Source organism: Cyprinus carpio, chromosome A23, assembly GCF_018340385.1.
Source record: "Cyprinus carpio isolate SPL01 chromosome A23, ASM1834038v1, whole genome shotgun sequence".
Classification (NCBI taxonomy): Eukaryota; Metazoa; Chordata; class Actinopteri; order Cypriniformes; family Cyprinidae; genus Cyprinus; species Cyprinus carpio.
In genome coordinates this window covers 11,639,869-11,660,428 of record NC_056594.1, presented here as the reverse complement: position 1 = coordinate 11,660,428, position 20,560 = coordinate 11,639,869, and the positions used below count along the sequence as shown (strand labels likewise).

The 20,560-nt window shown below is 41.2% G+C and overlaps 1 protein-coding gene across 8 annotated transcripts in view; it reads right to left on the bottom strand.

The window, feature by feature from the left end:
- Nucleotides 1-2,664: 2,664 nt before the first annotated feature.
- Nucleotides 2,665-20,560, bottom strand: part of LOC109055120 (arginine-glutamic acid dipeptide repeats protein-like) — a 155,201-nt gene continuing 137,305 nt past the window's right edge. For 6 of the 8 annotated variants that reach the window (XM_042713152.1, XM_042713151.1, XM_042713153.1 and 3 more), the window contains 11 exons: nt 11,980-12,142; nt 11,574-11,666; nt 10,704-10,903; nt 10,438-10,599; nt 10,228-10,341; nt 8,303-9,684; nt 7,033-7,255; nt 6,202-6,916; nt 5,143-5,313; nt 4,880-5,060; nt 2,665-4,786 (listed from right to left, as the gene is read on the bottom strand). In XM_042713152.1, the coding sequence (XP_042569086.1) occupies nt 4,753-4,786; nt 4,880-5,060; nt 5,143-5,313; nt 6,202-6,916; nt 7,033-7,255; nt 8,303-9,684; nt 10,228-10,341; nt 10,438-10,599; nt 10,704-10,903; nt 11,574-11,666; nt 11,980-12,142 (3,438 nt within the window). In that variant the 3' untranslated portion in view covers nt 2,665-4,752. The remainder of the gene's footprint in view (nt 4,787-4,879; nt 5,061-5,142; nt 5,314-6,201; nt 6,917-7,032; nt 7,256-8,302; nt 9,685-10,227; nt 10,342-10,437; nt 10,600-10,703; nt 10,904-11,573; nt 11,667-11,979; nt 12,143-20,560) is intronic. The other 2 variants (XM_042713155.1, XM_042713157.1) reach the window with 1 other exon arrangement.

Genomic DNA, 20,560 nt, shown 5'->3' with positions numbered 1-20,560 from the left:
AAGCTAAAGTGAACTTTGTCACTTCAGTCATAGTGTTTATTCTGAATACATTTTGAGGAGGCTCATTGCCTCTTAAATTTGATACGTGCCTCAGAAATTGCTGGTTTAAAATACTGAAACACTGCTTTTGTTTGCACTGGCTCAAAAGGAGCAAGAAATCAAGCCTTAAGTTCCACAGTATGTTGTCATTGTTAATGCAAAGCATACAGTTGGCAGTTCAGCAGATTTTTTAATTGATGCAAGATGACTGTTGATGAAACACTAGTTTTGAAATATTTTGAAACCAAAAACAATCTTACTCAATGGAGCACAGATAAATACACTTTCTTTTTTTTTTCAGAATAAAAGGTGCAAGAGGCCAAATGAGCTATGCATATTAACATCTTGTTTCTGATATTTTCAGCAGACCGTGGTGTATTTACCAATGGTGTGTGTGTTTATCACCTACAGGTGCAAGAGAAGTCTGCTATGGAGATGGACTCAGGGAAGATTAATTGCACTGTGTAGGTGCGAAGATAAACAAAGAACAATCTATCTGTGTCTGGGAAATCGGACAGCCCCACAGAGAGCGAGTGAGAGCATTGGCATGCCGATCTATCACAGGACGCTCATTACACAGAAGGTCAGGGTGCTCCTTGTCTCTACGGCCCCAGAGAACATCTAGTTCCCGCATGTGGTTTCACCCAAAGCCCTCTGGGCCACCACAGGCCAACATCGTAACAGTATGGGTTTAACATCTCTTTCATTAGGGGCATGAAAATTTATATATTCATATTCAAGCTGCATCGCTGTGCAACTCAACTTAATCAGCGCACCTTAGAGCAATCAGTTCTGTTCTAAGAAGATAATCACTCTTTCTCAAGTTGAAATAATGACCCAACGCTAATTGACACAAGCTTTTAGTAAGATTACCGTTTCATCAAGAGAATTAGAAGTGAGAAACCCATTTAGAATAGTAATAAAATGTGCTATGAAAACTTACTCTTGAAAACCTAATATGAAAACTTTAGGAACATGATGAGAATATACTGTACAAGTTGGTAAAAGCTGTACCCCTTTAAACCTCAGCATTACTTGTATGGTTTTGAAGAAAAAACCCCCGTCACAATTAGGCACTAAATTAGAGGTTAGAGGTTTAACAACTTAAATGCAATCAAATATTCTGATATCACTGTGGCGCTTTGCTGCTTATGTAACATGTATGAAAAATCATTGTACTATTAGTACACAAGGTTCATAATGTACATATGAGAGCCTGGTGGCCCAAAGAGGCTTAAGTTATTACTGACACTATCACCAAAGCAGATGTTTGAGACTCTGGACAGCTGCCGCAGACAATAAGTGTGAAATGGAGATTTCATATATCTCCGAGGATAACAATGTAATCCAGCTGAGAGACAGAGAGCATCATGGACAGAAAAAAGGACGATCAGATGAAAAACACAGGGAGGAGGGTGAAAAGAAAGACAGAGCGGGTGCACACGGCTGGCGTAGTGTGGGTGTGGAATGCACAGGACCGGCCAAGTGTGAATCTAGTCCCGCAGAGCACATGAGGGAATAGAGATCTGCTATGACAGGAATGTGAGAGCGGGATATCATTAAGCAGAGGGAGCAGCTTTCTCATCCACACACAGCGACGTACAGCAATAACAGCTGCCTAACAATACTCACTGACTGCACACTAGCCTCATAAAGAGGACCAGCCAACCGCAGGGAGAGAACAGAAATCATTACTGTGTGTTTCTGTCTCTTTCAAGATGGCCTCTTTGAAGAGGAAGCACTTCCAAGTTTTTCTTCGCACTGAATTGCTCGTCCCCTCAAGCTATCCAGACAGAAACAGGAACAAATTGCAGACACACTGACAGATTTGAAAATTGTTCTGCAAGACCTTTAGGTTCACTTTGAGGATGTGTAAGCATCTATTTACTGCACTGTGTGAATACAAATTGCAAGTGACATGTAACATGCAAAAGCACTGTGAAATGTAGGCACACTTTATGTGTGTACTTCCCTTCCTATAATAGCAGCAAAAACAGCCTATTTCATATTTAAATTACAAATGTTTGCTGCCAAAAAAAATAAATAAAATCTGACGTAATTATAAATCTCAGTGATGTATATATAAAGTCTAATGCTATTAATGAGGTCCAAATATAAATAAAAATAGATGTATAAATATATATATATATATATATATATATATATATATATATATATATATATATATATATATATATATATATATATATATACTCGTACTGCACATTCAAACGATGTTAAAACATTTTTAATGCATGGTATATGAATGGGAGAATTCTTGTGGATTAGAAGCCATTTTGGTCTCCCATTTATTGTTACTGAGGGAACCATTCTCAGAAATCACTTTATGAGCTTATTTCACAGAATGATTGTGCTTGTAAAACAATGGACAACAGCATTACTTTAGAGCAGCACAATATGCATGATATGGTCAACACAACACACTTATGAGTAATAATCTTTTTATTCCCTCGTATATACCCACCACTCAACCCAGCTTTAGTTGAAGACCAGGAATTAGCTTGGAGAAGACAGAAAACACTTCAACCCAGTACTTTTTTGTCAGCATGAACATTTACTTTTGCAATGTCATATAACAAAAAGTGATATTAACTAGAAATCAAGTTTTCATGTGGTGTAACTTAGTTTTATTTTAATTCCACAAATTTGTCAAAAAAATTACAAAATACTCAAATGGGGAGAACACAGGACTCACAATCTGCCTTAATTATCTCTACTTTTTTGTTTACACTGTGTCATCCCATGGTGACTACTAATATATACAATAAGCTTCAAGATACCAGTATATATAAATCTTAGCAGTCAGAATGTACATTCTGCTATTGCCGCTTTGAAACAAGAAGCTAAACCATTGACAACACTCAACATCAAAGGTTTAAGACACAAAAGAGGGACAAAAGGAGAAAATGCTTGAAACAAAAGTAAAATGCTGTATACATCTGAGACAGAATAAAAGATATATGACAGTCCAGTTACAGAAAGTGATCGGCTTTGGGCGTATACTGCTAAAAACAGGCTTCTATGCATACTCTTTAAAGGATGCACAATGGCTTTTTTTAAAACCAGAACGGGAGCATTAAAAACAGTACTAGGAGCTTTGACTGTAAGCTCGAAAAAGGCCCACACACGATCTCAACAGAGGTAAAAATGAATTTGTAGCGTGTCATTTCAAAAAAATTTACATTAATTCTGATGGATCTGGAGAAAAACAAACAAAACGAACAAAAATACTGCATGTAACAGTCGATGATTGCTATCAAACAGCCTCGACATGATGGAGAGCAACTGAAGAGGCATCATGCATCATAGGTAATGCAGTGTCAGGAATGCAGAGAGAAGCTCAAACACGGTCATCATCTCCACTACTGTGAACACATGCACACACAGGTACACAGATTCCAATCAAAGACACCCTTTTCCCCCAGGCTTCACAGTGAGAATGGTTCTATGAATCTGTACAGTAGGTCGGGAATCTGACTGCGCGAGGACTTCAGGAGACAAACCGGGGGGCATTGCTATCTTTTCCAGCACCCTTTGACAATGTGTAAATCTAGAAGTAAAAAATGTGCATCAAGATGTCATATTGTTACTTAAAAAAGCAGTCCGGTTGGTTTTGCAATCTCGAAGCACTGAGGAACTAGCCAGCTGCAAAACTGAATGCCATTAAACTTTGGTACACAGAAAACAGAGCAAAGGGCTTTCGAAATACACTTAAAAAGCCATAAGAAAGCCAATTATAGTTTAATAACAAAAACTGAGGTTAATCAGTGCAATATTTATTCTTTTTAAATGGGCTACTTGCCCCAATACTTACGAGGCATCACACATCCTCTTCCTTCAAGTGTTTTTATGTATAACTCGGTTTGAGTTCAGCCATGAAAGTAAAAATATGGTCATGATGTCATGAGTGTTTGTTGCAGACTGTCGATATATATGAAACGAAACAAACAATAAAAAAGCCTAATCTGAGCTTTGATCTCTAGAGGTGTCTAGATTAAAATTCGGTACCATCATACCCAGCGAACCCCGTTTCCATGGACCGAACCATCTGACATGGTTACCTGCTCGAACAGTGCCATCTCCTTCCCCTCTGAAACAAGGGATGACACTTCAGAAAATTATTATATCGGAGGTCTAACGACTCTGTTAGGAATCCACACCTAATAATAATTATAATAATAATAGTAATAATTATATATGTATATATATATATATTTATATACTATTTACAGACTCAAAAAAATGCCATGCTGTAGCTTTTCTTAACATTATGAAAACCTCCTACAATGTATTAAAATAAACATTGAATTTAAGATAGCACTTTTCAGATATAATGGCCAGACTATTCTGTTCCTTTGTTTTTCCCTCAATTAGCACAGTGACAAAGTATCTGGTTTTCTAGCACCTACAAAAGACGTCAGGGAAGCTTCTCAGAGTATGTTCATGCAGGAAAGTCACAATCAGTCTTGAGGACGCTGTCACTACTTGAACGATATATAACCCCCCTGAAAAAAAACAATGTCTTGAAAAAAGTCCGGAATAGTGAAGAAAGCTGACAACAGAAAGAAGGTTCCTCAGATAATCCCCGTCACTCCACTGAACTAAAAACGTTCCTAGGACACGTGAGTCCCCATGTGACTGTTCTGCTGTGACCTCCTGTGTCCTGCTGATCCTCTGGGAGTCCATGGTAGATCACAGCTGCTTGTCACTTTCCTTCTTCAACCGGCTGGAAAATAGTGAGAGAAGAGAGATGTACGGTATTATGACAGATGTCTGAAGCACATATACATTCTAGCACAAGTTTGGCTGCAGGGCTGACCTGTAATAGTCCTCCTGTCCTGGCAGAGGCCCTCCGTGCATGTGGTGATGACCGTGTAGCCACTGCTGCTCCATGGCCAATCTCTGTAGCTCTGCGGACTGTGCATGCATGGCCTGCAGCTGGTGTGCCGCTGACATGGGTGGTGGGAGCCCACCTGGGAGATCTCTGGGATATGGAGCACCTACCGATGACATGGGAAGATTGATTAGTTAATGCCTGGACAAAGAGCTACAACGATTGAGATGATCACGCACGTGTCTTACCGAACACAGGGTGCCGGAGCATCTCGTGTTCATGCGGGTGCTGTCCGAGCAGGGGGTTGGGGATGGCTCCGGGCGGGTAGGGAAACCGGGCAAGGTGCGGTCCGCCGGCCAGCGGGTCTACTAGCGGATGTGCCCCAGAACCTGGGGGACACACAAGGCATTCACCACCACCTTCGCCGTGTCAGTAGCTTTTTGTAATGGTACACAGTCAGTATTATATAGAAACACACACACTTACTATTCACAAAAATTCAAAATTAACATCATGCTTAAAAGACAAGCATGCAATAATATTTAATAATAGGGATGCATGACACATCAACCTCATATGGTCATCGGCCAATGTTTTTTGTTCAATGTATCTATCAGCAAATATTTTAGCTAATATGAAAATTAATATCTAGTTATAATCTATCATACTGTACATTATATTATTAAGTTTTATTTTTAATTGATATTAACAAAATATAACATTTTAATATTAGCTCTTTGTTGGTTATTGGCAATATGAAAATGAATACCAGCTTATGATTATTGGCTAAAATTCTAATATTGGTAGTGCCCCTTTTTTAACATGAGTTAAATATAATCTTTAGCAAATCACAATATATATATATATATATATATATATATATATATATATATATATATATATATATATTTCATACTGTGTATTATAATGCTGTGATGCCTAAATCCACCTGAATCAGTCATAACATGAAAATAATTACCAGCCAGAATTTTAATATCAATGCATCCCTAATTTAAAGTATTTTTAGCCTGGAAATTAAGCCATTGCTTTTTCTTTTTTTTTCAATGCTAAAGATTATCTTCAGTGGCCCAGATGGAACCTGTGGACATTTTTTACATCTTTGGCTATTTTTGCATCATCATTTGTGGCATTCTGTTCTCATAGCTGAGTACACTGCACTTTTATTTGCAGCTGAACGCATAATCAAATTAGCCAATATATTTTATAAAACAAGAGATATGCATGAGATTCCATGTGGGCCTAATACAACAATCCAGCACACAACATTATAGTGAAAGGTCCCTCACCTTGGTGCAGCGGGTCCTGTTGGTGCAGGTGTAGGTGTGAATGGATGTGCGAGTGCTGATGGTGGTGTGGCGTCACATTGAACATCTGGAGCCGTGCGATGGGGTCGTTAGCCACCATTCTTTCGACGTGTAGCCTCTCGGCCAACCGTTCAGGGTATGTCATCTCAGGCCGTAGCTGCGGCCCGGCCAGTGCCAGCCGTTCCCGCTCCAGTGGATTCAGGCCCGGGTGGAAGGAGGCGAATGGATGAGGGCCAGCCATGTGCGGGAGACCAATGGGCCCGTGTCGGGCAAAGTGCTCCATGGGGTTGGCTGAAGGATGCAGGCTGTCCAGTTCTGGAGGTTTGACCTCAAAGCCCGGCTTCATCCTCTCCATCCTCAGCTCCCTCTCACGGATCTCCCTTTCCCGCATCTCTCGCTCACGCAGCTCACGCTCACGCATGCTGGGGTCTACGTTGTACAGGCCGGGCATGTGGTAGGCCAGGAGAGGGTCTGTGGGATTGAGCGAGACGAAGAAGGGATGGTTGCGGTTGGTGGGAGACATGACGTGGGGACGAGCGTATTCACTGAGCTGGCGCAGGGCAGGTGTGTCAGGGCCTATGTAAGGGGGCACAGCAGCGATGGTTGTGGGTGGTGGATCAAAAGATGTCCGCATGTGAGCCGATCCCGCCATGGGGGGTTCACCCATTCGACCCTCATGAGAAGAACTGGAAGCTTTCTGTAAAGACAGAGAGGATATTTAGGAGCAAGCAATTAATAATGAACAATTTTAACAGGAATCATCAAATAAATTTGCATTTCAACTTTTATGCAACACATTAGACCAAAACTTACAGCAGCTCTCTCAGCCTCCTTCTCTCTTTCCCGTTCCCGTTCTCTTTCTTTTTCTCGTTCCCTCTCCTTTTCTTTCTCTTCTCGGGCTTTCTGCTCCGCTTCCCTCTTGGCCTTCTCCAGCACCTCCTCCCTCTTCTTTGCCAGTTTTGATGAGGCCAGTGGTGTGAAGTAGAAGTCTGTTCTGGCACATGTGTTGTAACCTCTGTCCAGATGCTTGTAGAACCTGTAAACAGGAGAGATGGGAAGACCATCAGCATAATTTTTTATTTTATTTATTTATTTATCAGGACAATGCATATTAACAACAGTACACCTGTAACATGCCAGAGTAAGCCTCAATAATCTTTGAGAATGAATACTGTCAGTGTCATTTTGCAGTGTGAAACCTTTCTTCTTATGTGACATAAGCTATGGAAGTGCAGAAATCTGTTCACAGGCTGAATTTGCAGGCATTTGAAAAGCAATACAATTACTTTGTGACAAATAAATAACTTCTGGCATGTCTTCTCGTTTATACTGCAAAAGAGCCACTCAATCAGTCTTTTTAATTGCTAGTGCCACAATGAGCTGTTCTCTCTGTGCATTAGTGAGCTTATTGCTATTCACTGCAAGGGACAAGGCCACAACAGCTTTACAAAGACATGCTCATGTTCTGATGGAGGCTTTCAGTGCTATGAAGCACTCATTAATCTGTGTCCTGTCCATGCTTGACAACTGCAGAGGAGCCGAAGCAGGTTTAATTAGAACACTACATTAATAGTGCTGTTTAACACAACTTTTAAACAAGTACATTTTGCACAGAGCACGATAATGTGTATAATTAATAATATACAAGTATAATTAATAATATTTATACATTAATAAAAAGAAATTACTAATTAGAAATTATATATATATATATATATATATATATATATATATATATATATATATATATATAGTTTTTATGTTGTTTTATCATGTGTATTGTTATTATATGTAATTTTAATGAAAAAAATTACAGATTTTTTTTTAATTTGGCTTATTACTTACTACAATCAAAAATATAAATTTGTCATTTTAAAATTTGCCATAAATATGCCATTCTAATAAATGCAATCAAATATAATTTGATACAATTATTTGATATATATTTTCATAATAATAATGATAATAATAACAATACATTCTTTTATGTTTTAATGTTTTAATTTTTAATGTTTTTTTTTGTTTATGATTTTTCGTTATAATAAAAATTTGAATATGTTCCATAAATATACTAAATTGTTACCGTGCTGACTGGCTGGCATGACTGGGAGTGTTGACGATGGTGGGTGGAGGTGAAGGGCTCCTCTGTGGTGGTGGAGGACTCTCTGGCTCCTCTGCCTCATCCAGAGGTTCTTCTTTAATTTGTATAGGGGGCAAAGTGGAGGGTCCCGGACAGGGTGCGGTGACTGATGCAGGCAGGGGCATGGATATAGAGGAGGGTGGCTGCTGCAGCGTAGCCACTGAGCTCGCCACAGAGGAGGAAACGGCCGAGGGTGAAAGGACGGGCGAGCTGCCTGACATGAAGGAATGAGGAGGGAATGGGGGCTGAGAAGGCACTGAGTGCGAGGCAGAGGAAGAGGAAGGGAGCGGAGGTGCTGGCGGTGGAGCTTGACTTCCTGTTGCCGGAAGGTTTTGGGACTGGGTTAGCACTGGAGGTTGCACTGGTGGAGGCTGGAGCTGCTGGTTTTGAGACATAAGCTGAAGTGGTGGCGGATGGGCGGAGGGAGGGTGATGTGTGGAAAGAGAGCTGAGGGGCTTCAAGGCGGGCGGAGGGGGCAAGTTGGAAGGCATCTGAGGAAAAGGGGGGTGGCTGGGATGCTTGTGTGATTGAGGGTTTGGCATTTGTGGGATAGGGGTGGTTGGTGGAGGTTTGATGTGGGGCATAGGCAATGGTGCGGGAGGGAGAGGCTGCTCTCTGGGAGGCTGGCTGCCACTCTGCAAGGAGGACTGCGACTGGGATGGTGGGGTATGAGGTCGCTGTTGTTGAGACAGGGAGGTGGTTTGGGTCTGACCCGTGAGAGCTGAAGGGGGGACCTGAGACTGACCCATTGGGAAAGACTGAGTGGGTAAAGTGTGAGGGTGAGGCAAGTTTGATGGCCCTGCCTGCAGAGGGTGGCCCATGGGAGGCATGGGGCCATGTAGTGGATGCTGCAGGGACTGAGGGCCGGTTTGAGAGGGTGGAGGCGGCTGAGGCAGGCCCTGCAGTGGGGAATGAGGTGAGGGCAGCCTCTGCGCTCCTGACTGGATAAGAGACAGGGGACCTGCTGGAGGTATCTGCTGAGGAGGCATGGATGTAGAGGGGATGGATGGGGCTGGCTGAGAGGACAGCAAAGGCGTGCCTGAGGTGGGTGGTGCTGAGGCCACGGCCGCAGGAGGAGGGGCGGGGGGTAAAGCCACTGTCTGACACTGGATGACCGGAGGGTGCTGGCCCTGGAGGATCTGCTGCTGCGCTGAGGAGTCAGAGTCACTCTCATTGTCACGCGGGCTGGGGATGCTGGGAGATGAGCTGCGGTTGTCCTGGTCAATATCCTTTGGATCACTGCTGCCCTCATCATTTACGCTGCGACCATCCGAGCTCTCACCCTCGCCCTCACCCTCACACTCTGAGGGTGAGTCTGGCCGTTCCTGCGGATGATGGAAGGGAGGAGGAAGGGTCAATAAAATTGGCCAAAGCAGCAGTTACTAATGACTGAATAATGGGTGCAGTCACGGTCAAGAACAAATAACCTTTGCAGATCACAGTGCTTGAGTTGACATTTAAAGGATATGAAATCACTCTATCGTGCAATCACATTGCTGCCATAAGTAACGGGCAAAATAAATACAAAACATCTGTAAAATCTAGTGTCTTCACTGGACTCAAATAGAAATGCCATGAACCCTTCAACATCTGTAAAATCTAGTGTCTTCACTGGACTCAAATAGAAATGCCATGAACCCTTCAGTGAACCAAATCCCAATTTAGTGACAAACTCAAATAGAAATGCCATGAACCCTTCAGTGAACTTTAGTCACATTATTTACACATAATTTAGTCACATTATTACTTAGTTCTTTAGAAGTAAGAAATATATCTGTCCAAGCTGTTTCTGTTTAGAGCTACACTTACTCTTCTTTACACAAAATAATTTTCTTACATAGGTTGCTTGTTTAGTAGGAGTTACTTACCTGTGTTTTAGACTTCTTGGCGCTTGCCCTCTCAGACTCCTCTGTATCCGAGGCTCCTTTCTCTCTCTGACGTTTGGCACTCTTCATAGGCGATGGCGCCTCTTCCTTTGTTTTCTGTTTTGACAAAATAAAAAGGTTTCATCTGAAAACAAGGTCCTGTGATGCCCATTGTGATTTTGATTGCTATAGTCTGGGTCCTGTAGATCATACCTTGCTGGGTTTCTTCATCGAGTCAATCTTGCTGTCAGTGCTGGAGGTGCTGGCCGCACTGGGTGAGGTTCGCCCGCTGGACCGCAGATCCTCATTGGTTGGTGAGGCTCTGCCATCTGGGCTGGCAGTTTGCTTCTTGCGGCCACTTCGTAGCGTTGACATCTGAACCGAATAACAAAATATTGGATATAACACAGCTAACAATGCTAAAACACATTAGTAGTAGTTAAAATGGCACTAAAAGGGAACAAAGTTTTGTGTCTTACTGAGCCGCGATTCCGTCGAGTCCTCATGCTATGCTTCCCACTGAGTCCATCGTCTTCCTCTTTGACAGGTTTGAACATAAACGGTGGCGGGTCTACAGGCTTCTCAATAGGGGGTAGTTCGCCGTACTTCTTAAAATGGATCCGGCAGTCGGTGCACAGCAGAATGTTATCTCGACCCCCGTGGTGCCAGTCCTTGGAGGCTGTAAACACAAATCCGAGTTCAGCTGAGCTCTGCTTATTAAACGTTACACTAACAGGAAGTACTCCAGGCCTAGCCAAACACCTATGGACATGCTAAGGTCAAAGACTCTTACTCATCTGTGCTGAGGATGTTTTCGTATCAGAAGTGAGACCGACATGAATGCCAACTGCATCCAACAGGTCAGATGATTTAATGAGGCAAAAAACAAGTTAGTAAGTGTCAGACTGGATTAAATTAGAAATGACACGCTCTGTTGTCCATCTGCCAGATGAGGGACAGGGCCGAGCATCAGAGCGCTCTCTAACTGAGACTAATTACAGGCCTGCAGAGGGGATTATTGAAGTCTTCAGAAGGGTAACTCTTACAGAGTCTTTACCTGTCTTATGGTATCACTATATTAGGGTAACATCACTTCACACCTGATCAGCTGACAAAACTCATTGTTTGCTTTTTCTCTCACTTTGACCCATTTGGCAAAAAAAGAACATGGGTGACATTATACAACAATAAGTGCCGGGTCTCTAATTTGAGTCTAAAAAAAAAAAAAACACTATAATATTCTAAAATCTAAAATTTAAGTTCCTCAGTATTAACTCTTAATTACTGAACTGCTGTTTGTTTAAATACCAGCATGGTGTGTTATTTGTAGTGATAAATTTAGCACTCACTTGTAGTGAAACAGTGACGGCAGGCGTAGCCCTTCAGTTCCTGCTCGCTGTCTTCACTGTCAAAGTCATCTTCGCTGGCTGAACTCAAGTCCACTGGAAAAGATAAACATTCTGGTCAATGAACGTCATTTCACAACTACAGTCTCTGTAAGACATGCCTGCTACACTTAACACATTATCAGTGGCTCTCTGAAGAGACAAGTATAGTACACATAATAACAGCTATCACTCAATGTTACGTCTCTTATCGGATATGAGATTTCAGCTGTTTACTATTAAGAATCACAGAAGGGGATCTGCACTCTGAAAAGCCACATTAGTCCTGGGAGTTTCAGGGATGTCATGTTCAGTTGTGACAAGTGTCTGTTCTCTGTCTGTAGGGGGAAGAGAGGCAGATTGCACTTACAGAACTCGCTGGAAGGTGGGCGGGAGGGAGTGTTGACGGGAGTGGAGGCGGTGCGGGTCTTGATCCGCCGGAAGACGGGTTGTCTGCGGTGTCTGCGGTGGGCTCTGCAACTAGCAGCCTCCGGGGTTTTCTTCCAATAATAGTAAAAGGTGATCAGCTCCCCCTGTGAGACAAAAAACACAAAAACAATCTCATGAGCCAGATGTTTTTACAAGCACTCAGTGTATGAAACTGAACAAAGACAGTCTTCAACTGCTATACAAAAATAATGTTGATCTGTTGGATGTGAATATGACTTGATAAGTGAATAAAAAGACCTCAAATGTCAAACTGATAAGGCAGCTGCACTGAAAAAACATCAGTTGATGAAACCAGTTTAGTTTTGATGACAGATAGAAAGGAAGGAATAAAGTACAGAGTCCTGGACAAAGAATCCATGCCGGGTTTGCCAGCAGGCCGGCTTGTTGTGCCATGGCCGTGTCTGTCCCAGGATTAGGCAGTGAAGCTCTCTGAATGCTGGGATATTAGGATCAGTACATTGGTGGCTGCCTGGGTGGCAGGCGCTTCAATGGAAACAAAGGAACATGTCAGGGAGAGCTTTGGCGCTACAAATAGGGAGTGAAATGGCTCCAAGCCTCTGTGCTAGAAGAGTCAATTGAACTTTAATCAAACATTCAGAGGGCGCGCTTGCCAGGGAGTAAGGCATATAAATCCCGAGCACAAAAGCCAGCCAAGAAATCAATACCCTACTGAAACATTAACATGCAATCATGGATCAGAAGACGCGTTGCTGAGGCAGCTTGCGCAAATTAGCTGTCGCTTTCCGGACACTCAAAATACACATGCCCTGAAACCATCGTTTGGTGGAGAAGCAATTATGCCCTTTTTTTCTTGCGGTGGTTCCCCTTGTTTCTCTCTTGTACCTTTCAGTTTCCTTCCAACTGAATCATTTGCCTGATTTTGGATATTCATTTAAAGACACTACATTGGAATGGCTTTCACATCAACGGCTGAGCTTTTAACATGCTTTAATGTTTTAATGGTGCAAGAATGAGTGAAGAGGACAGTCATGAGGTTTGACAGGGTCTGTTAAACTCAGGCTGAATGGGGCTTGGGTATCTTTAATGTGTATTGATTGCTTTTCCTCTTTGCTTCGGCTGTTCTTCTTGACATAAATTGGTCATTAAAATCCTGCTCTCCCCAACACATTAACACCTTTATGACAAACACTTCAAACTATTCTTGGTAGCAAGCAGAAAACATGTACTTCAAATCCTATCAGACTACTCATAGGCTATTTTATTGCTTGAGTGAATTGCACTGAACCATATAGATTCGCTTCAGATGCCTGCACTTGAGTATATGAATTACATTTACATAGATCACAAAAAAAGCTGCAGCAGTCTGATGCAAAGGCTATAAAACTGAGGCCGGCCTGCTAAGCTACCATGTCTAACATGGGCAAACACACAAGATAAGTCTCGTACTTACAGCTTCTTAGGAGCTTTGACTGCCCCTTTTTCCAAAAGCAATCAAGGTACAGCGTCACATCCATCAAAAAGCACTTAGAAAGTCACATTAATGCAAAGGTTTCGACGTTTCAAATTTAAATCCACTACATGGTCTTGAAAATAATGGTGCGATCTGAATGTGTCATTGTAGAGAAAATAAAACTTCATGAAAAATTCACAAAACACAGCTGAAAGAACAAAAAAGCACATTAAGCAGTAGAGAAATGTTCTCAAAATGTTTCCACATGCATCACACACGGTGTATCCCATCTTTGAGTGGCCCAATGGACACACACACAAGGAATATCAATTATCACAATTACATAACTTGTGGGTATCCCAGCCACTGAAGTAAACTAACCATTTCTACTCATATCTGAAAACACCTTGCTATAACTCTTAAGAACAAGCTCAGCTCCTGCGGGTTATTTATCCGTTGTGATGAGTGGAACGTGCAAAAGGCTTTTTGGAGGGGTCGGTCAGGGCGCAGGTGCAGGTCAAAGGATGGCAGGCTTCCTGATGTGAAATTTAATTGAAATGTGCAGATCAAAACTGTTCAGCAGGACAGCGGCTGGCTTTCTTCACAGCCTAATGACTGTTCACCACAGCATCCCCCTCGCCTTCCTCACGGTTGCCAATTGCTTTTTATTTTCCCTCCCTCTATTTGATGTGAGCTTTGAAGCATGAAACCTCAACTTAATGCTACAGAAGATAAAAAGAAAAGGTCATTTCAGCCCTCAACCATTTCGCCGGAGCGCTTCATAGCTCTTAAACGTCCTAGAGGAAGACAGAAGAAAAATTTGCTGGGGTTTGGCATAATAACACTGTGAAAGGAATCACCGTGGTCATTCAAAAGTAATTCAGTCCACAGGCTATCAAGACAGGTGTCAAGGTTGGAGAAGAGCAGACATGCACTGGCGAAGATAACACAGTGATGTTTAATGCAATCTGCTGAAGCAATATGTAGAGAAGTGGGGGAATGGGGATGAAAAGAGTGATGAAATGTTTTGAGAGGATCTGTGATGATGACAAATTTCCTTGGGCGATAACTGTACGATGGAGAGCTATTGAAAAATCCCCTTTCAAGCTGGAAGAGAGGAGATGGAAGAGGACCTATGATTTGATTAGAAGCGTTGAGGGGCTGTGCCAAGTCACAGCTCCGGGTTTTTCTCTCATCCCTCACCCGTTTCAGATGCCCATTCTTTCTGACAAGACGTTGCTGGTTTGTTTGTCGCACAGATAAGAAAAAAATAATGCAATTTTTCTCAAGGTGCTGCACAGAAACGTAGGACGGGCAAAGAAGCAGCTATTACTCTTTTATATAAGGAGATGTCCTACCGTGAAGCAAAATAAAAGATGACATCTGGGGGAGGAAATGTCTCCTGTGAGTTTCTGTTTGCAGTGGAGGCCTGTGAAGCTGGATGCACATAGTGAGTGTCAAGTGCTAAGACTGACAGCTTGAATAACAAAGCCAGGCCTTTGTGTGTCAAGGTAGGTTTGTTGGGGGAAAAAAAAAAAAAAACTGTTTCTCTCAACTATCTGTAGTGAGCATCAAATGTCAAATTTAAGCCTTCATTTTCTTGTTGTCTGTATACACAAGTGTGCAAAATATTATGTTACAAAAAAAAGAAAAAAAAAAGAAAAAGGTTACCCAAAAATGAAATTTCACCCTTATGTCAAAATACTCAGCCTAAAATACATTTTCCTGAATAGCTTGTCCCCCCAAAGCCAGGACAAATGCATAAAGCTACTCGTGTATGTGGAATTTCCTCCATTAGCCATGAATCTCTAAGCAGAAGAGAAGAGTGTGTGCAAGGGAGCGAGAGATACTGACAACGTAAGCTTGGAATTATGAGACATTTCAGAATGCTTCCATCTGCAGAATATTTCTGGAGGGTGGATTATCTGACAAGGAAGGGGCTTACCTCCCATCACGGCACAGAGAAATGCTTTTCCACTCTGATTTTGACTCTAGAAAACTGAAGATGTGTGAGCGTGTGTGCACAAACTGTAATTTCCAACAGATTAGGCTTCTTTTCATTGTGGCAGACAGTTGGGGAGAAATCGTAGCTGGACTTTCTGGTCATGTGTGCGTCTGCGTATAGGATGGGTGCAAGGCCTAAACTCCTGTATTTGTACACTCATCCGCACTCAGGCCTGGACTTGAACAGATGGTTTCTGTTTTTCCTGGCAGATCTGTGACGAAGCCACAAAAGGCCCCTGCTTTGACAGTGAGCCAAACGGTTAAGGCAGTAGCTGGCAAATACAGGGTAAGGAGAGCAGCAGAGAATGCAAAGGAGGGCAGCGAGGGGGGAAAGAGAAAATGGAAGATAGCAACAGACAATCAAGCCAGCTTGAAGAAAACCTCAAGAGCATTTGCTTGGTTAAACAATGTTTTGATACAAGAACATTTGGTCACTAGGAACAGACAGGCGATGTCCAGCTGTAAACATTAATTAGTTGAGTTGGCCCGTGTGCTTTCCGGTTCTTGCATGGGACCGATTGTGCCAGTGTACAATGTGGGTGGGAGTGACATGCAGAGGTAACTACAAATTCAAGCCTCTGTAAGAGGAAAAGTTGAAAGAAATTTGACTACCTTATAGCACTTTACGTTTCATATACACACACACACACACAACACACACACACACACACACACCACACACACCACACACACACACACACACACACACACACCCATATATATATATATATATATATATATATATATATATATATACATATACACACATATATGAACAATATTTTTTTAATTAATATAATTGACAATATTTTCGCATATATATATATAAATTATATATGCATATATATATATAAATGCATATATATATATAAATGTAAATTGTAAATTGACAATTTTCACAAAATTAAAAAAAAAAAAAAGCATTGAAAAAAAAAAAAAAAAAAAAGGCAACTAAAAAGAAATAAGAAAATACTACAGATTATTTTTACAGTTCCTACTAAGATTTTATTGATAGCTCTGCATTTTTTAAATGCCTTGCCACCAATTATTGCTCCCACTCTAGACAGTCTATTTCGAGTCCAAATAAATGCTGCTGTTATACCGTCTGAGAAGAGCCCTGAAAAATCACATTGAGAGCAGACGTATATTACTGTACCCTTTCTCCAAAGTCAACAAAGTAATGTAGCACACTGCAAAAACAGGCTACCATTCAAACACTATTGCCCAACCTTGTGGTTAAATCAGGCAAATGCAAGAGAGAGAGAGAAAAAAAAAAGTGTGCTACAATGGCCTTGGCTGATAGAGCAGGGTGTAAAAGGATGTTAAATAGACAGCGGATCCCTGCTGCGTTGCCGGTTTTCTGTTGGAAAAGAAAGAATAAGCCGTGTGCGCTTATAGGTCAACAAGGCACAAGCAGAGGAATCAGCAGTTGTGTTTCCCTGCTGTAAGCGCTTTTAGCCAGTGAAGGCAAAAGTATGCCACAGCAAGACTTTTTGATGGGGGTCGATCTCGTTAATCCGAAAGATCAAGTTATACAGCCGAAGCTTTGTTCAGAAAGCCAGAGAGCAAACAATACACACGCTATCCATGCCCACTCTTCATACACACTATACCGAAATAATTATAATTTATTTGGATAGCCTATCAAGAGAGTCTAAACTAAAAAAAAAAAAACTCCAAGAACACAAAGATAAATAACATTTCCATTAACAACATTTAACAAAACAAGTAGACTATTTTATCAAGCCTGGACAGCTGCTGACGATCGAGCAGGCTGCCAGTTTTAGCCATTTTAATAAGTGCTCAAAACAGAATCTCTCTAATCACACAAGCGCCTCTCTAGGGCACTGACTGTGGGGCTAACGTCTTTGCAATGAATTCAATTTGACATTTATACAGATTGCACAAGGGCAAACATCTGCTACAAAGTTGTGCCGAGAACAGTTCTATCATGTTGGCCATCTTTGCTTGAAAATTACAGGACCAGAGGGCCAGGGCTGCCTCCTTACACAATTGGATCCTCTGCAGCTTTACCTCCCTGCAAATACCAGCAATGTAGCTGGATTACACCGCGGCTGCTTTACAATAGGGCTGTTTTTCAGAAATTGTCCCCCATACACCTCGTCACACACTTGTCTCTATTTAACAACCTAATAATCTTTCTTCAGTGGAACTTAAGCTTTGGAGTGTCACTAGTTAGTCTCCTGAAAGAAGGGTTTAACTGGCATTAAAAGCTAGGGGCAGATTCCCAAGAGGCTAAAAAACACAGTAATGATACCAAAATCACATTCAGATTTACAAGGGACAAAACTCTGTGCCTTTGAAAAAAGAAGCATCAGGACATCTCACCAATAAATAAATAAATAAATTTAATTTAAAAATAATTAAATTCAAATAAATAAATAAATCACAAAAAATCTGCTAAAAAATAAATTTAAAAAGACAATTTATATGCATTGAAAATCACACACACACACAAAAAAAACTTTTTTTAGTTTAAATCTGCTATATTTAGTTTACTAGCATCATTGGTATGCAATAATCAAAACGAATATGCAGACCCTCCAGGATTTCGCGATTGGTGAATTTATCGTAAAATCAAGCAAACTTTGCAATTTTCCCAAAAGATCGCAATTTTTCATAATTGCCACAAATTTTCCGCAGAATTTGGGCTTAGAAGGGTCCCGTGACGTCATCGCAATGCGCATTCAGTCAAAGAAAGGTTGTTTCTCAGTTCCAAAAATGGAATGAACAGCATTGCGTTCTCATCATGACCGATTTACAAGAGCTACATTGGATAAACAAACCGAAAGCAGAACGAATCCGTGCTACGCAGCGCAGACCGTTTATCTACTCGAGCCGTAGCCGTGGGTTGATCTCGATCACGCAACACCGTTATACACAGCGCTGGGAGATACAGTGTGAAGAAAGCAGTCGAATTCACCACAGAATCAATAACATCTCTGTGAAATCTTGTGAGAAGCATTCAAGTTCAGCAAAGAATTCTGTTAAAACTGATATCATAACAAATGCCACTGATGTATAAACCAGGAAAAACATTGTTCAATAAACACAAATCTCCACCACCGTTCACCATGGGTTTAACTGTAAAACTACAGGAACAACTTCTGGCAGAAATGGTCTAATATTTTCGAGTGATTTTAAATGCTTCACACAACTTTTCCCAGAACTTCAATGCTTTAAGTATTACAGAATTTGAAAGTTATTTTTAATGTGATGATATTTGTTCATCCTTAATAGGTTTCTCCCATGTATAAAACTAAAAGTTTTATAATGTAGGAAAGCAAACACTTATTTAAAAATAAAAAAAAGATATTAAATGATCACTAGTAGATGGCTTCTGAGAAGTACTTACAGGCCATTTCCACTCCCTAATATAGCTTATATATTTTTGTATTCATTAAATTATATTTAGACATTATGAATGACAGTAATAAAAGTACATTTTATCAGATGTTATATATTTATTACATCTGTAAGACGTCTTCTAAAGATCTGGGAATCATCTGCTGTGTACTCTGATAAACGTCTCAGAAGCAGTTTTACATGCGTTCTAATAAATGTCTATTTGACATCTGACAGGAAACATCTTAGAGACGTACTGCAGATGAACAAGCGCTCTTAAAAATACATCTTGCATATGTAAATGCGGACATTAGATGTCTCCGAGATGTACATGTGTGATCAGGATGAGTGCTTTACTGTCAGGTGCTGGTGTCACCTTCTGTAGAACTTAATGGCACTAGTGCTGGTGCTAGTCTGGAGACCTACAGTGGTTCTCGAAGTCAGAAAAGTCATAACAGTGTTAGAAGAATGTTGTCTGTGGTATATTTTCACTGCAAAACAATAAGAAATGCCGCAAATATCATTGCAAATTTTGAGAAAAGCCGCAGCAAAATCAGAAAAAAGTTCCGCGAAATCCTGGAGGAACTGAATAGGTTTAAATCACTAAAGAAAAGCATCTGAAGAGTAGAAAGAATCTTTCTGGGACAGAACATGGACAGAACTGCAAAGCTGTGCTATCAGTGATCTGTAGACACATCATGTCGGGTTTGTTTGGGAACATTTCTTGCACCAGTACACATATTATTCCATGACGTTGTCTTTCAAGTGGAGGAAATGGTGGCAGTGAAAAGAGCAGAGACAGTAAGACGACACACCCACTTCCCCAGCTTCCTCTTTTATTTGACTTCATATAAAGCATTCCAGAGAGCTAGTCAGGCCTGGTGTGTTTGCACAGCAGTGGGTGCTTAGCCTTGGCACCAGCTCTTTATGAGAAACCCAGCTAATAAGTACTGAGGGGAAAAATGGGGAGAGGCAGAAAAGCTGCACTGTATCACCCTCAATGGTACTGGGCATTTAAAAACGCTACGGTCATATCAAATCCTGGACCAGACTACCTGGAAGAAATGCAAAGGAAAGCGTCTTCACCAGAAAGACTGGTATATAAGAAGCAGGAAAGGTTTTTGTTTTTAATGAAATAAGGAAGGAGATTTTAGAATATGCTCTACGTCACAAACAAGAAAGAGAGATATGGCAAATGAAACAGGAGAGTGGGAAAAGTACTGTAGGAAAAATAAATCAAGCTTTCCGCAGGGTATTGACTGGCACTTGCATAGAGAGCTGGCTTTCAGCACAAAAGCGACTGCAATCTCAAGCAAAGTGGGGCTTTTTAGAGAACGCTCGCTTTTCTTAGTGTGTATTGAACTAACCCCTCAACCCTGCCCTTGAGCAAGACTGTTTTGCCTCCATCTCTCCTTTTTCCATCATTCTCTCTTGTTTTCCTGGGGCCGGATTCACGAAAATCTTCTTAAGAAATAAATTAAGAAATATTCCATGATAAATTCCACGAAGTTCGTAAGATTCCATCATTCTATTTTGTTTTTATGGACATCTTTTTTTTTCCCTTAAGAAAATAACAGCCGTTATCTGAATGAATAGATGACGTACTGATAAAGTCGCACTATTGTCTTTTTGCGCTTCCTGCGCTCTCAAGCTGCAGCAATGTTTCATTCATTTTTGTGCTGTTTGAACGCAACCGGTATGTGTGTCCGCGCTTCTACAG